This window comes from Plutella xylostella, chromosome 11 (assembly GCF_932276165.1).
Source record: "Plutella xylostella chromosome 11, ilPluXylo3.1, whole genome shotgun sequence".
NCBI classification, from domain to species: Eukaryota; Metazoa; Arthropoda; class Insecta; order Lepidoptera; family Plutellidae; genus Plutella; species Plutella xylostella.
In genome coordinates, this window is record NC_063991.1 from 296,663 (window position 1) to 314,492 (window position 17,830).

General features: G+C 39.6%; 1 protein-coding gene across 5 annotated transcripts; it reads left to right on the forward strand.

Moving 5' to 3' along the window:
• The first annotated feature begins 1,043 nt into the window (after window positions 1-1,043).
• LOC105380874 (hornerin) lies at window positions 1,044-17,778 on the forward strand. 5 transcript variants are annotated; one of them, XM_048624139.1, is made up of 27 exons: window positions 1,044-1,163; window positions 2,779-2,976; window positions 3,674-3,713; window positions 3,841-3,864; window positions 4,576-4,623; window positions 5,054-5,098; window positions 5,374-5,418; window positions 5,663-5,683; window positions 5,970-6,023; window positions 6,507-6,692; window positions 7,161-7,214; window positions 8,792-8,887; window positions 9,629-9,649; window positions 10,058-10,111; window positions 10,582-11,388; window positions 11,737-11,808; window positions 12,028-12,072; window positions 12,295-12,339; window positions 12,437-12,457; window positions 12,747-12,947; window positions 13,374-13,427; window positions 13,789-13,839; window positions 13,966-14,010; window positions 14,261-14,281; window positions 14,646-14,684; window positions 15,140-16,750; window positions 16,793-17,778. In XM_048624139.1, the coding sequence occupies exons 1-27, from the start codon at window positions 1,128-1,130 to the stop codon at window positions 17,542-17,544; spliced, it is 4,686 nt and encodes a 1,561-aa protein (XP_048480096.1). In that variant the 5' UTR covers window positions 1,044-1,127; the 3' UTR covers window positions 17,545-17,778. The 5 variants fall into 5 exon arrangements, with proteins under 5 accessions (XP_048480096.1, XP_048480095.1, XP_048480097.1 ...); XM_048624138.1 differs by having other exon boundaries at window positions 15,140-16,687; window positions 16,730-17,778; XM_048624140.1 differs by having other exon boundaries at window positions 15,140-16,687.
• Window positions 17,779-17,830: the final 52 nt, after the last annotated feature.

A 17,830-nucleotide genomic window follows, 5' to 3' on the forward strand; every position in this document is an offset into this window, starting at 1 on the left:
CATGCCTACTCATTATAAGTTCATCATCACGACCCATCACGTCCCCACTGCTGGGGCACGGGTCTCCTTTCAAGGAAGGGTTTAGGCCTAGTGCACCCCAACACATGCAAGCTTGTGCTGAGAGAGTTGTCCGGTAAGTGGGCAACCCGACTATCAGATGTTTTTAAGCTGCCCGAAGGCCTCTGACTAGGCTTAACGACCTCGTCTTTCTGTAAGTCAAAAATTATGCCACAGCCTCTTCTGGCTACACGCAATATACCTCCCGGTTCCTCCCGAGAACTAACTAAAGAACAACACTGCGAAGTTTGAGCGCACAGTTCAAACTCATATACGCTAAAGCCTTATCAAGATAGCATGGACTATCTAATACTATCTATCGGATTGGTCAATGGTGAGCTACATATCTATGTCCCACCCAAACTAAGAAAGGGTCACGCTTGAGATGTGGGTACGAATACCGGCGCTGAAATGTACCAATGAGTTATTTGGAATTTAAGTACAATGTGTACCGGTCGTACGGTAAAAGAAAACATCCTGAGGAAACCTGCACATCTAGAATTAGCACATCTAGATAATGTGAACCCACCAACCCACAGTGGACCAGCGTGGTGGGAAATGTTCCAAGCTTAGGAATGCAGTTTAGACCTTGGGGATATGCACAAAGTTTCCACTCGAGAGAGCCAGGTACAGGTACTTACACCCCCACAGAGAATAGAATATAAGGGTCGAACCCTTTCGGCCCCGATCCACCTTCCCACCAAGAATTTCTATCCACCTTCAATAAATGCCTAAACCAAATAAATTCGCTTCCTTACACATAACATAACTTAGGTACTTAGTTACTTACGCTATCAAAACACAAAACACGAACACTGTTATTTAATTCGCGGCCAGCGTCTTGGGTACCCTACCCGACAGTGGCAGCGATCTGGCCAGCATTTTCTTTTTAGTTTAATTTTAATTTTATATTAGTTAGTTTTAGTTAGGCATTAATAATTATAATTTAATATTCGCAAATTAAAACCATCTGTGACAATATTTATTTTCTGTCTTCGCATAATAAACCCCAAATGATATAAATTGTTGCGGAGCTTAGTTTTGGGCACAGTTTGTCTAAAGGCCTATAGATGGTTGGGGTTAAACTTTTGGTCTTAACTGCACTGGTGAGTGATTGTTTTACTATTTTATTTATCGTTATCATCATCATCACAATCCAACCTGGCCCCACTGCTGGGGCACGGGTCTCCTTCCAATGAAGGAGTTATCGCATAGTTAGCGCAATTTCGTGATTTTTCAAAATTTCATAGAATTTCTTTCTCGTTTTCAAAATTTTAGACAGTAACTAATAATAATAAAAGTAAAACACACACACTCACGCCTTGTACTAATGTACTCCCTTGCGGGGTAGGCAGAGGTGCATTGCTGCACCCAATTTTCGCCAGAGTGTTATGTTAGTCCCAATGTAATAGGGGGCGGGCCTATTGCCATTTTACGGGCACATCCAAGACCCGAGAACAAATATCTGTGTTTAAACAAATATCTGCCCCAGCCGGGAATCGAACCCGGGACCATCGGCTCAGTAGTCAGGTCACTAACCACTACGCCATTCGGTCGTCAAATAATAAAAGTAGTAACTAATAATTTAAGCATCTATTACCTAGTTACCTTCTTTTTAATACATACATCAAAATGTTTGCTATGAAACATTTGACAAGTACAGATTTCGTTTGTAGCCCAAAAACTACTTTTCATACCGTTTTATCAAAATTGGTTTAGCAGTTCAAAAATTATCTAGCTTATATCGTTATTTGCGGAAAAAATTCGAAATTGAATTACGTTGTTATTGTTAATTGAATCAGGTGTACCTCAGGGTTCCGTATTCGGGCCTCTATTGTTTATAATGATTTATAGTTCAACGTAGGTACCTACACACAACACATGTCTCATTCTTGTATATTATGTACATTGTAGATATAGGTATATATCGCCGACCAACTAAATCAATTCACTGTGTAAATATTGAGTTAATATATCATTATCATTGCCGAAAAATATTAATTAATAAATTTAATGCTCTTCGGAATATTTCAATAAACACTTTGAGGATAATAATTTCACGAAACCATTTGTTTTCCTGAACAAACCTTACTTTGATATTTTTATGCTACGTGAATATACAGGGTGTTGCAAAAAAGGTCTACTAAGCCTAATTTGTAAAAGAAGCTCAAAAGTTGTTCAGAGTGAACCCCTGAGTCATCTGAGTCATTCATTCCCTTTTGGCTTAGTATACTTACCCTTTTTACAACAAAATGTATTTTCCTGAAGTCGTTAAAAAGTAATGAGTAGTATCAACTCATTAGAGCGGTGGTGGCGTAATGGATAATGCCTCGTCCTCTCAATCGAGAGGCCGTGGGTTCAAATCCTGGCCTGTGCGAATGAATTCTTTCAATTGTGTTTTCAATTAAGGAGTTTATGTACAGTAAGGTGCAAAGAAACCTGACCCCCCTCAGATACATTGTTACTATGAGAGGGGGGTCAGGTTTTTCTGCACCTGACCGTACAATAATACCACGTGCTCTTACGGTGATGGAAAACATCGTACATCGCACATCTAGATTCTAGATGTGTACCCTAAGTGCATTGTACTTATTCCAAAACGGCGATATGGTTCGCAACCTATCACGTGAGTACAAATGTGCTGAAAAAGTGGGTGGCTCGCTTGTGAGCCACCTTTTTATTTTGTTCCTAATCCTTATTTCCATATTGTTTCTTCTACAGGTGGCAGTAGCAGTATCCTCACCACATGGCCATCATGTCCACCACGGTGGCGGCGGGGGCCTGGGCGGCCTGGGCGGCCTGGGCGGCGGCGGGGGCGGCCTTGGTGGGTTAGTGGGCGGCGTGGTGGCTACGAAGGCCAACATCGTGGGGCAGGTGGCGGGCGGAGCCACGGGACTCGTCAGTGGGATCACTAGCAATGTGAGTGTTTTGGGAAAATATTTATTCTTTAGTCGAAGTAAAATTATTGATAATCAATGGTTGTGTGCCGATAACCGTTGGGGAAGTGGAGTTCTCGAGTAGAGGCCACGAACAGGCAAACGCAGCGTGGCAAGCCCTCCTGCCCGCTTGACCGACGACCTTAGGCGGGTAGCCGGCAGTGGCTGGATGAGGAAGGCCGAGGACCAAGTGTTATGTTATGGCGCTCCTTGGGAGAGGCCTATGTCCAGCAATGGATGATTATTGGCTGATGATGATTGGCGAAAGTATGTCTACTAAATAACATACTCGATAAAAGTCACATTAGGAGTTTTTGAAATCGGCGAGCGTGTATGAGGCAACTTATTGAATGTAGAGGAAGCGAAACAAGTATGTCAGGATCGTGGCACGTAGAGGTGCATAGTGTTTGTCGACCCCTCTGGGAGACAGGCGTGAGCATATGTATGTACCTATGTTATGTTACCGCCATTTCACAAATGACTCGTGCACTTCGGTTTGTGGAATGAACAGAAAACTATTTTGTGGTACATTTAGGGTGTTATTTCTGTCGCTATAAAATAACGTCATCGGGTATTAAAAATTCTGTGTTCCCTGGTGGGCCCGGCGTGATCCGGGATGCAGGGTAACTCCTGGCTGGGTTTAGTGCAATACAATACAATATTGTAATTTCGTATTTTAGGTCCTCGGCGGCGGCGGTGGCGCCAAGCTAAGCATCTATGGTAAGTTATTTAAACATCACACATTTTACATAAAATATAGGTATTTTATTATCATACAAGGATATTGCTATATTTGATCTTATAATATATCTACCTATCTTACTAACTTATCATTTTTGTTTCACAGCAAAATTCTCAACGGCAGTGACACGTGAGTACTAAAAACTGAAGTATCGTCTTAGACCCCTGATTATAAAACAAAGACTATAGATAGTTCTAGTTAAAACCCGGCTTTAGACTATTCTGATTTGTATGGACTATAGCCGGCTCTATCTTGTCTACGTTTTAAAATAAGGAGCAGAAAGTCTAAAGTACCTATAGTACTAAAGTATTGTATTTCTATACTTACTACTACTACACTACGTAGGTACGTACTATTACTTCTTTGGACCCCTAGATACGATTGTACCTACTTATTTCCTAACAAGCGTCCGTAACCTGAAGCGTCCGTAGTCGAGCGGGCCTCAGTGATCGTAACTGATCGCTGAGGTTAAGCAACAACTGACACGGTCAGCCATTGGATGGGTGACCAATTTCAAGTGGTGCTTTTCTGGACGCTTCCGTGCTTCGGACGGCACGTTAAGCCGTGGGTCCCGGTTGCTGCTTCGGCAGCAGTCGTTAAGCCTAGTCAGAGGCCTTCGGGCGGCTTGAAAACATCTGACAGTCGGGTTGCCCACTTACCCGACAACTCTCTCAGCACAAGCTTGCTTGTGTTGGGGTCCACCAACCCGCACTTGGCCAGCGTGGTGGACTAGGCCTAAACCCTTCCTTCATTGGAAGGAGACCCGTGCCCCAGCAGTGGGGACGTAATGGGTCGTGATGAAAAAAAAAAAAATCCTAACAATGTCATTTCTACTTTCAGCCACGGCAGACCCTGCTTCAGCGCTTCTGAAGTACCTGGGAGGACTAAGTAAGTACTAACTTATACTATGTACAAAATTCCTACTTTTCAGAGAGATAATAAAGATTTAGGAACACACTCCTGCCCCTAACTGTCGGCTACCAATGCTGCAAAAATGGTTAAAGAAAACTCACTTTTGGGTGGGAAACACTATTACTTGTCCGAGAATTTTTCCTACCCTAATAATTTAAGATTTTTAACTAAGTATGGTTAAGTGAATTTTCGGACATAAGTTTCCCAGAATCTAGCCTTAACGTAAATATTTAAGGTTAATAACGCAATAATACAAAGCGTCAACGGGATAAACAAAATGACTATTTAACTGGCTTAAGAGCTAATTAATGTCGTAGTTTTTTTTCTCCCCGTTTCAATTAATCTTTCATTTAAATTATCCAACACTTTGTAGGTATTATTATTAAAAATCTCATGTGTTTTTCAGGTTCTTGCAGCAACTACAACAACAGTTTCTCAGTGGCTCTGTATGGTAAATATGCAATCAATAAGTCATTAACAATATATGAATGTTTTAAAATATCGCTCATCGTAAGATATAGGAAAGTAATAAATGTATCTAATATAAATAAGTGGAGTAAATTATAAGACAAAAATACTTACTACCTTTTTAACCGTAATTTCTTATTGAATGATTATTCAGTTCTAACATAAGATACCTAGATTGTGTTTTTATGGTAGGTAGGTAGGTACTTAATTATTTTTATGTGAGCTGTTGAATAATTTATTTTTGTGTTTTGTTTTCAGTCGGCAAAGCCCTGAGTCTCATCGTTAAGGTCCAATACAAAGCATGTAAGTTTTTCATAATTAATACCTAACTATGATTATTCTCTTTCCATTCCATTATATTATTTTGTTTTTTGATATTCCAAATCCCATACATATTTGATGACTGCAAAGGAAAACCAACTATTACTTATCAGACATAAGGAAACGTCAAAAATACAATAACATAGTGGAAGCTCTATAGTCTGATATTTAATGAAGTAAGTATAGTTATATTTCAACATATTAACAAGGTTTTATTTCTTTTCAGTTGGACTCTTCCTCGGAAGCCGTGAGTTTTTACATTTTTTTTATTTATTTTTTAACTCCTTTATTTTTGTTTAGTATGGGGCAGATATATCTGACCCCCCGGCCCCCCTGAAATGGCTGAGCTGCCTACCTGATTTATTTGATTTAAAATAGACTCAACAAAGCAAGAATTATAATCTGTAATACAGATTTCGACTTAGCACAAGCCCTAGCGCTATGCTTACTTGGTAAAATGTTAAGAGCTTTTTTATTTTTTTGTTGCACTAATAAATAAATTAATTAAAAACAATGTTTTTTTCTGTTTTTAGTGATCACCGCCTTCGTGAAGATCGCTGCTTGTGTACGCATCCCTCTCGATGGCAGTGAGTATTTTGATATTATAAACTAGTAGGTACTTTACTAGACTCTGACAAACACTAACCCTCAAATTCATAGAACATATTGTAAATTTACAACCAGGCTAAAATTCACTTTAAAACCCACGAGTTTCAACTCTTTACGTCACTGAAAAAGTTGAAATTCGTATAACACAATGTCTATTTTAAACCTATTGTAAAGTGTCAAAAAGCTCTATGTACCTATTCGGGGGTACATTTACAACAGATCCTAGAGCTAATCTAAAAAAAGATTTTCGGGAAGCCATTTTTTTTTTAATTTCCATCTAACTCCTATATTTTTTACAGTCATTATAAATTCGTATTCAACTGCTAACGAAAAATATTCTAAATTTTTTCTCATAATATAATAATATTAATAATACAAGTGGTTCACATCTTTCTGAGTCTAAACCAATAATTTGTTCTTCCTTCCTTTAACCACCTTGAACTATCTAATCTTCCCCTCAGTTGCGCGTCCATCCGGCGACGACTCGGTCTGCGGCCCCAACTTCGGCTCCAAATGGGGCGTCCGTGGCTACACGGGCGGCTACGGGATCGACGACGTCCAGAAAATCAAGGGCTTCTATAACGTCCACCACGCCGTGTCGGGCTTGAAGAAGACTTGCCACAGCTTCAAGGAACAGGAGATGACCGGTTTGTGGATTTCGTTTTTTATTTAGTTAGTTTGATTATTCTTTTTCGGTGGGTTTAGTTTTTTATTTAGTTTGATTGTTCTTTTTTGGGGGATTTAGTTTTTTTTTTACTTTCATTATTCTCTTTCTTAACTTAATTACTTTATAAGTGCCAGTTTCAATATTCTATCTATCAATAGCTGACAGTTAATTTCATACGACTTTGACACATAAAAAGTTGCATTCTGTCAAAATCGTATGAAAGTCACAGCCAGCTATCGATAGATAGAGTTATTGAAACTGACACTTAATATCTGATGTCTCAAAATCTACCGTGTCATACCAGTGGTGTACTTAAGACGAAAATATAACAGACTATTCACAAAAAATATATATTAACCGGCCAAATTGAGAAGTCCTTAAATTAAATTTAATATTCTTATTAACTTATACAAAATTAATGCTAACATAACTGTGCTCTTTTTTCCAGGAACAGTGAAAATCCTGTACCAAGTTGGATTGAAACTGGCGACCATTCTGGACCGTAAGTTATACTTATTTATTTCCTTAAACTTGTTATGAGTTTATGTATAATAGCTGTTCCCGCGCGCTTCGCTTCGCCTTAAAAAGTTTTGCCGTGGGAATTCCGGGATAAAAAGTAGTAGCCTATGTTCTTTCCCAGGGTCTAAACCGTATGTATACCAAATTTCATTCAAATCCGTTCAGTAGTTTTGGCATGAAAGAGTAACAGACAGACAGACACAGTTACTTTCGCATTTATAATATTAAGTTTGGATTAGGGCCAAGACTGACTGACCCGTTAGCAGTGCGCAGCTAGTGGCTCAAGTAGCGGTTTAGGACGAGGGCCGTTGATGCGAAAGAGTCACGGGGCACATGAGTTTCCCTTATAGTTGGTTCGACGTCAGTTGGATCGACATCTCCGGTGCTTGACTGGATATCAAGAAGTGCGTGACGCGTGACGGATAGCATGCGCCGGCCGACCCAGCTGAGTAGGCTCCATGGGTCAGACATGTAGGTCTGCATGTCGGGAGGTGAGCGCGCATTACAGCTCCGGTACCAGAGTGGAGATCTGGCAAATGGCTTCTCCATTGTCCCTAGTGTGGATCCAAACACGAGTGCTCTGGATGGAGTACGGGAAGTGAGCGTGCCATCAACAGCTCCGGCACCTGTCAGGACATCAGGGAGGGGTCTCACCACCCCGAGGCGACTCTCCTTGTGAGTACTGTGGCTATACGCTGCAGCGGCTAGATCCACTGCTCCATGGATCCCTGATGTCAGACTGCCGTCTGACTGAATTCAGTATTCTTTGTATAGAAATTCACGCTTGTGCGGGACGCTTAATCGGCATAGCCGGTCGAATGGCGTAGTGGTTAGTGGCCCCGACTGCTATGCCTATGGTCCCGGGTTCGATTCCCGGCTATTTGTTTAAAGGCAGATATTTGTACTCGGGTCTTGGGTGTTGTGTTGATATTTATATTTAATATTTATCTATCTATGTATATTTATATTTAATATTTATCTATCTATGTATTTGCGTAGATATATCAGCTGTCCGATACCCATAACACAGGCTCTGCCTAGCTTGGGGTCGGATGGCCGATGGATGGATTTTTTATTGGCGACGCCATTTTATGAAAATCTCTTTGATCCGACACGCTCGATGCCAACAGGACGCTTACCTTTAGCTTCAGTTCAAGTCGTGAAAACGGAAGTGTCAAAGTCAAAGTCAAATATTTTTATTCATCGTATAAATATAAAATTTTCTGATGAATGTAAATTTTTACAAACTGCTATTCGTTCGGATAAGGGGGGCTCTTTCTGTCAAGTGCATCCTAGCTAATTGTTTAAGGTCTTATTTAATCGATTTGTTATATTTATTAACGGACAAATCCGTTAAAATCCAAATTCAATCTGTTTTTTTTAGTTTATTTAAAAGTAAGTAAATAACTGATGATCATAAAAAGTCTTAGCAAAATCGTACTCTTTAATGTCAGGACTTTATAGTTTGACTGTACGCGGTTGAGATTGCGCTAAAAAAGAGGCCGTTATTATTCTTAGAAAAAGTGAACGAGTAGCACTAACTTTGGTTGCACGTTACAGGACCAGTGAAGCAGTGGAACGCCGACACCTACTACCAGGGAGTCACATACATCGGCCTGGGTCTTGGATCCGTGATCGGAGGCTACAAGTCTGAATGTAAGTCTCTTCTCCATAAATACAGGGTGTTGCCAAAGTGACATAATTAGTATTTTTTTCACGAACGGGAGATTTTCAACCACAGACAACAACAACAACATAGACAAAAACCGATTATAGATAGCGCTAGTAAAACTTCATACTCAACAGCACTGCATTTTTTTAGCGGGCATGGATTCCAGTCCTTTCAGCCAATACAAAAACCCAATGGATATGAATTCAACCATATACGATAACTAGCTGTTATATTATGCATAATATATTAATATGTGTTAACTAGTTTAAGACAGCTTTGTACCTACCATTTATAACATCTTGCGTCCCCTCAGAAGAATGCAGCTCATAAAAAACGACAGGCAGGATGCCATCTATTGGTCGATTTTGGAACTTTTAAACCTTAAAAGAAAATCTCCCATTACGAAAACTCATTGAAGAAAAGTCGTTCAGAATTGCCCTCTTAGCACCACTATTTGGCTGATTTTACCACTTATGCAACATACTTGTAATGTTGAGCCACCTATCTCTGAACAAGTTAAAAACCTGTAACAGTTATAAATCTATTTGATACAACATTATTACACGCAACATCAGCTTAACGTCGTACAAAAATCTATTGAGATATTCTGTATACTTAATAAAATAAATGATAGAGACTTAGAGGTTTATAATTAGGACTTATGAATGATAAAAAATATAATCAAATATTATTATTTAATAATTGCCTTTTTTTGTTTCTTTCAGATGGATACCAGAGCATACAAGGTAAGTTACCAAAATCAAACCAGCAATTTACAAAAGTACTTACTTATGGCACTTTGTACCTAAACCGTTTTTTTTCTAAAAACTTATTTTTTATCGCTGACCGTAGGTTTCTCAATGCGCCACTGTATGCGATCTATTTTCCGCATCCAATCATTACCAGCCACCTTTCGTAAGTCGACACTCCATCTAGCCGGAGGGCGACCTACACATTTATTTCTAGGCTTTGGCGCCTTATTAATTATGTCACATCATTAATTTACTTACACATTTTATACAATTAAAACAGTACAGTCTGGGTCATAGAAAGCTGACCCCTCTCTTGTCACTGTAAGAGCGGTTTCTATGACCCAGATTTTATCTTACGTATGTTTAAATATTTTTCACAATAAAACTATTATTGTTTCACAGAACTGGTAGTCTACTGTCACCTCGGCTTCCAGAGCTCCGGAATCAAGCTTTCAGGTTGGTACTATTTTTTTACAGGATTTTTCATATAGGTACATACATACATACATATGCACTCACGACTGTAATCCCCGAAGGGGTAGTCAGAGATGGCTCACAAAGCGCGCCACCCACTTTTCGCAGCATATTTGTACTCACGTGATAGGTTGCGAACCATATCGCCGTTTTGGGATAAGTACAATGCACTTAGGATACACATCTAAAATCTAGATGTGCAGGATTCTTCACCTAACGTTAATTAAATGTTATGGAATTTACGAAAAAAACCCTTTGTAGCTATTAATTTATTACTAATAGGTAATTGTAATTGTTTTCGGAGATTAAAAGTAGCTGCTTACTTCCAAGTACCAAACACAAAAGTCCATCCATTAGTACAGAACTACAGAGCGAAACTGTTATTTACTTTGACATATCACTTTTTCTTGTCTTTATTAAAGTAAAATATAACTACCTACCACATTTTACAGGAGTGTCATCATCGGACGATGTTGTGAAGAAGTACTGCGGCCAAGTCCAGGAAACCATCAAACAGTCAAGCTACTGCGGCTTCAACGGCTCCATCTCTGGTGGAAACGGAAACGGAGGCGGTAACGGAGGTGGAAACGGAAACGGAGGCGGTAACGGAAATGGAGGTGGAAACGGAAACGGAGGCGGTAACGGAAACGGAGGCGGGCACGGAGGCGGAAACGTAGTTGGACACGGAAACGGAGGTGGAAATGATAGTGGAAACGGAGAAAACGGAAGTGGAAACGATAGTGGAAGCGGAGAAAGCGGAGGTGGTCACGGTGGCACTACCGAAGGAACTACCAGCAGCAGCGAACACAATAACCAGGGAAGCAGTGAGTCTCACTCGAATAATGGAAACCACCAACAGGGACACGGAAGCAATGGAAACAATAACAATGGACACAATAACAACAATGGACAAGGAAACAACAATGGAAACGGAAACAACGGTGGTCAAGGAAACAACAATGGAAACGGAAACAACGGTGGTCAAGGAAACAACAATGGAAACGGTAACAACGGTGGACACGAAAACAACGGTGGACACGGAAACAATGGTGGACACGGAAACAACGGTGGACACGGAAACAACGGTGGATCAAGCAACGGCCAGGGTACCTCCACCAGCACGGGGCAGGGATCCACCTCATCATCCTCGAGTTCGTCCTCCAGCTCCACCTCGGTGTGGCACAGCACGTCCAGCAACAAGAACTGGAAGCGAGAGCTCACACAGAGTCGCAGGAACGGACGCTTCTTCAGGATCTTCGGTGAGTTTTACTGTTACAATAATTGATGAAATTAAATAGTTATCGTCCTAAGCTTTGAGAGCAAGAGATTTTCGTTAGCATTGCCAAAGTACTGTGATAGGCTGTACCATACCGAAACTGAAATCAGAATTTCAAAATTCGCAAAAGTAAAAAGTCACGTGACCAACTAAGTTTCTATGGAAAATGTTTTTTTTTTCACGAATTTTGAAATTATGATTTCTATTTCGGGCTTAGATGTAACATGCTGCACATGTTGGTTTCGGCTTAGTATACCCTTTTTGCAACACCCTGTATAAACTCCGGTAACTACCTATGCTATATCGTCTAATCGCCTGTTTCTGTTTCCAGCTTTCCTGAAGAGATCCGTGAGCCGCTCCGTGCGCAACTCCGGCGTCATCCTCATTCGCCTGTCCCGTTTCCGTGAGTACCTTTTTGCCTCTTTTGTTTCCGTGAGTACAGTTTTTGCATCTCATAATTTCGTAATAATTTTTTTTACTCCAATAATGATGTTGTATTTAGGAAGTTTTAACCGCAAAAAAACTTTTTTTTTGCCATGATAGAAGATGGATAGTAAAACAAATGATTAATTTTATTATAAGTAATGCTCATAATTTTTATCGTTGTTTTTTTTCATTTCAGAGATCACAAAGACCATCAGTTCTCTGGCAGATCTGTTCATGGGAGGTAAGAAAAAATATATCCAAATAATAATCTACTAGTACCTAGATTCTTCTTCTTCCTATTTTATCTTTTTAATTTATAACAGTTTGGGTTCTTCCCGTATTGAAAGATAGGTATATATAATTTATTTAAATATTTTGCAGTTTTTGCCAGTTATCTTATTTTATACATGTGTAGTTAAACGACTTTTACTTAATGGATCCTTAAATGTATATTTTTTTACAGTGTCTAAGGTGATCAAGGGTTATCTGGACAATGTCTCTAAAGGATGTAAGTATTTTAACATACTTATAAATGAATATTCTATTTACCAAGGTTTCTTTCTTTTTAAATTTGACTAATTAATAATTAATTATTTTTTTTACAGACGGTAGCCTGTTCAGTAACAGTAAGTACTTTTCATTCATCCTTACAATACATTAATTTATTTAGACCTCACAATTATTAGCAGCATATTTCTCAAAAAAGATTAACCGGCCAAATTGAGAAGTCATATTTTTTTACGAAAAATTGCAGTGAACTCCCAAAACATAGGATTAACCGACCAAATTGAAAAGTAAAAAAAAATATACAAAAATTGCAGCGAACTCACACAAAATAAGATTAACCGACCAAATTGAAAAGTTATATTTTTTTAGGCCCTTAAATTAAATTACTTACTCAATTTTCCTCCCCAGGCGTGGTGGTATACCTCCGCACAAGGATCTGCCGCAACAACGCGTCCAAGCACCCGATCTGCCACCCGCAGTACGGCGGCTACTTCGGCATCAGGCGCTACAGGGGCAGCTGGGCTGACACCAAGAAGGTGTATTCCTTCTACCAAGTGCAAAACGCACACCGCAGACTCCAGGCTCACGTTAAGAAGTGCAATCAGAACGGTGAGCTTATTGTCTTGTTGTTTTGTTAAGTGAATTGCCGTTGGCTTTCTTTTTCACGCCATAAATATAATATATTTTTTAATAATTCGGGAACAGCTACTAAGTATACAATGAAAAATATAGAGTAGCCAGTACTGTGGCAGTGAAAAAAGCTCTCATCTCAGCATCAGCATAATGCAATGACAACTTACAATTTCAAATGCACTGTTTATTTATTGTAGGATTATAAATTTGTAATGATCTAGATATTTTACACACAATTTTTAGATTCGCATACATTTTGTTAGTTACTCAAAGAATATAGGCTGGATGGTTAAACCAAACCATACCGCGATGTACAAATGGTGACGACACCGCCATCTAGTGACACATATAGGAAATGTAATCTTTAACTTAAACATGAACATTTTGCGTTTTTATTTACAGGAGTACAGAAACTGGTCAACGCGCAAGCTCTGAAGGTTACACAAATTCTGAACAGTAAGTGTTTTTATTTTATTTTAATTAACGTCCAACTATTATAATATATGCTTGAAAAATAGAGTTAAAAACTGGCAAGAAAATAAACCATCAAATATTATAATTAAAATTTCTAGTAAAAACTAGGAGTCGACTGATAGATGAATGTAGCATAAAATCCTTAGTTAATAATCTTCTTCTCTTAAGATCTGCACTCTTGATGTTGCAGTTCCCACCACTGCCGTCTATCACAAGCCAGTTATTTTAGCTCTTGGTACGAAAAGACCTTAAGCATGCTCTTCAGTTGGTCTCTAGTTTATATACTATTCCATGAAAAAATGGCTTATATCTACCATAATACTGATTCTTCTTTTTTTTTCAGAGTCTCCTAACGATTGGACTGACAAAGACACTCAAGACGTACTTGCCAGTGGTAAGTTTTTTATTTTATTATTTTTAACACCTACTATGCATTTTTTTATTGATTTAACCCTTTACCATAACAAAAACTTATGATATACATAAGTACCTATTTAAACTAAATTTATGTTTTTTTCAGTGGCTTCAATTATGGGTATCATCAGTGAATCTTTCCAAAAAGGAAGTGAGTACTATTTTATTGATTTCAGCTGAAAAATTATGTGACTACAGAATTTAGCAAGCTGTCAGGTCACTGAGCCCAGTCACTGAATAAAAAAAAACGTGTTTTTATTTTCTCAATAAAAAAATAACCAGCCATCCATTAAACCATCTATTAAAATGCTCTAGCATGGAAAAATACGTTCTAGAATTACATTTTAATTTTAATTTAAATATACATTAATTCTATTTCTAATTTCATTTTTATTTTACAGGTGGATCTCAAGTTGCTTACAGTAAGTGTTCATAGTTTTTTTAAATATTTCTTATGACAGCTAGTTGCTAGCTATTTGGTTAGAGATAGAGCATAACCAGGGAGTAGTGGTTGACTTTTGACACATCTGTCATGAATTTTATATGGAGAGAACGTTTAAGTTATAAATCAATCCCTGTCGGTTAGATAACCGACAATGGAGAAATTGGCACTAAACTTATAAAGGTAAACATTACAGAGTTGCATTTAAAACCTAGAGAAATGTATAATACAAAGGCGGGCTAATTGCCAGAAAGCAATTTCTTCCAGCCATCCATCATTTCTTTATTCATCGAACTTCCCATTTTCATTATGTTTTAATAAAAAACCCTTTTATCCTTTTCCAGAACTGCTGTACACGTCCGACGTAGCGTTCAACAACAAATGTAAGTTTATTCCAAAAAATCATTCATTCATAAAGTTCTGACAGTCGGGTTGCCCACTTACCCGACAACTCTCTCAGCACAAGCTTGCTTGTGTTGGGGTCCACCAACCCGCAAAAGGCCCGCGTGGTGGACTAGGCCTAAAACCCTTCCTTCATTGGAAGGAGACCCGTGAAGAAGGTGATGAGTCGTGATGATGAATTCATAAAATTTATTAATTTTACGTCAATTTTTGAGATGTTAGTTCCAACACTAACTATGAAAACGTGATCAATCGTAGAAAAATAAATCTTATAATGTTAATAATGTATTTTTTTTATTTGATCAAAAATATCAGTATACTTTGTCACAATATACTCAATGAATTATTTTAGATTATTATTATTTTCTAACTAGGTAAGTAGTTAAGTAACTTTTTCAAAATGTATGAAAATCGTTAACCATATTTTTTTTTGCAGCAATGACCTCAAGATGCAAATCAGTCAAATCAACCATCAAGCAAGTGAACTCATACTCGTTCTACAGCTTCGGAGGATCTTTGAAAAAATGCAGCAAGCAAGACAACTCACTGTGGATCAAGTTCTTCTTGCACAAGCAACAAAGCAGCCAGGGCAGCCAAGGAAACAACCAACAAAACACACAGAATACACAAAGCAACACGCAAAACCAAGGAAGTAATTCAAATGAAAGTGATGAGTCATACACCCAATCTGGTAGTAGCAGTAACAGTAACACGGTAACAAACCAATCGCAATCTACCAACTCGCAATCTACACAAGACACTAATAATCAATATAGCCAGAATGGTAACAACCAAAACAATAACAATAATAATGATGATAATGATGACAATGACTCCGACAACGATAATGAAGACGACGATGACGATTTTTACTACATCTTCTACCAAGACAACTCAAACACAAATAGCGGATCACAAGGATCAGGTACCACAAGCCAGACCACCAGTAATCAAGGTAGTCAAGGGACCACTTCTGGACAACAGACTACACAAACCACCAGTAACCAAGGTAGCCAAGGGACCACTTCTGGACAACAGACTACACAAACCACCAGTAACCAAGGTAGCCAAGGGACCACTTCTGGACAACAAACTACAGTGACCAACAGTAACCAAGGTACCCAAGGGACCACTTCTGGGCAACAGACTACCCCCTCGAGCACAAGCGCTGGTGGTGACGAGGACATAAGTGATGAAAGCGACGAAAGTGATGAATCAGAAGAAAACGATGATGGTTCAGACTCAGGAAACGATGGTTCAGACTCAGGAAACGATGGTTCAAACTCAGGAAACGGTGGCACTCAGACCACAACTTCTACCTCACATAACAGTAATGGATCAAATACTGTGACCGAGGGATCGCAATCTTCAAGCCAAGGTAATACACAGCAAACTGAATCAACCACCACAAATGGTCAAAACGGATCAAATGCAAATGGTCAAAACGGATCAAACACAGATGATCAAAACGGATCAAACACAAATGGTCAAACTGGATCAAACACAGGTGGTCAAACCGGATCAAACACAGGTGGTCAAACCGGATCAAACACTAATGATCAAACCGGATCAAACACAAATGATCAAAACGGATCAAACACAAATGATCAAACCGGATCAAACTCAGGTGGTCAAACTGGATCAAGCGACACAAATGATCAGACCGATTCTAACGACGACTACTCCACTACATCAGGTCAAGACAATGATAACAACAATGACTACAGCAATCAAAACAGCTCAGGTTCGAGCGCCGCATCCCAAGCAACTCAGTCAGGTAGTGACACAAGTGGTAGCTCTGCGAGTTCAAGCTCCTACGGCACTGCCACTGGTCAGAACACTGCAACCTCAAGCCACGCCTCTTCCAACACAAACTCCCAGGGGGCTCAGGGAAGCGCAAACAGTGCAAGCTCAGCAACTTCAAACAATGGAAGTTACAACAATAGCCACTCGCAATCAGGAGCAGGAAGCAGTGGCGGTTCAGGCTCCAGCAGTGGCGGTTCAGGCTCCAGCACTGGCAGTACAGGCTCCAGCAGTGGCGGTTCAGGCTCCAGCACTGGCAGTACAGGCTCCAGCAGTGGCGGTTCAGGCTCCAGCAGTGGCTACACGCAATCAGGAAGCAACCAAACAGGCCAGGGAAGCAGTGGAAATTCTCACTCACAACAAAACAACGGCCAAACAGGCCATGCAAGCAATGGAGGTTCAGGCGGTTCATCAGGCTCTACTGGAGGCAGTGGCAGTTCAGGCTCTACCGGAGGCCAAAACGGTTCATCAGGCTCTACTGGAAGCCAAAACGGTTCATCGGGCTCTACTGGAAGCCAAAACGGTTCATCAGGCTCTACTGGAAGCCAAAACGGTTCATGGGGCTCTACTGGAAGCCAAAACGGTTCATCAGGCTCTACTGGAAGCCAAAACGGTTCATCAGGCTCTACTGGAAGCCAAAACGGTTCATCAGACTCTACTGGAAGCCATGGCGGTTCAGGCTCTAACGGAAACAACGGAACAAGTGGCCAAGGAAACCAAACCGGAGGCAACAACGGCAATGACCGCGTCCAAAAGTACAGCAAGAAAACCAGTGCCTCATCAGCAAGTAGCGCCTCAGCCAGTAAAAACGAAGAAGAGTCGTCAATGACCAGCGCCGATGGCAGCACTGTCACCAGCAAAAAATCCGAGGAGAAGAACGCAGCTGCGTCAGCGCAAAAGAGACAAACTGAAGAGTCGCAATACGTTAAAGACGGTAACACCACAAAGTCTGTCAAAAGGAAGTCCTCGTCTAGCAAAACTGAATCTTCCAGCAGTGACTTCCAAAACGAAGAATACACTTACACAAGTGGACGTTAATGATACCGACAACCGATAAACTATTTGGACGACCACTTAGTTCCAAGTTTAACTGCCAAAATCGAAGATAATTTATAGTATCAATCAAGTCAACCTTTATTGTGACCCACCGTAATAAGATGCAGTTAAATTTTATGTCATAAGCGGTGTCCAATGACCATATTTTTGTGAATAAGGATAAATGATAACATTTTCAATTTTTTAGTTTGAATAAAGCAAAATAGTTTCTGTAAATATATTTTTGCTTAATACCCTTTAACACCTATTATGTTAATTTACCTAAAAT

What these genes read in the sequence shown, in the direction of transcription:
- LOC105380874 (XM_048624136.1), top strand. Translation starts at nt 1,128, where the DNA reads ATGGTTGGGGTTAAACTTTTGGTCTTAACTGCACTG. An exon ending in ACGCTTCTTCAGGATCTTCG is followed by an intron (nt 11,389 to 11,736) that starts GTGAGTTTTACT and finishes TTCTGTTTCCAG; the next exon opens with CTTTCCTGAAGAGATCCGTG. An exon ending in TCAAGACGTACTTGCCAGTG is followed by an intron (nt 13,840 to 13,965) that starts GTAAGTTTTTTA and finishes TGTTTTTTTCAG; the next exon opens with TGGCTTCAATTATGGGTATC.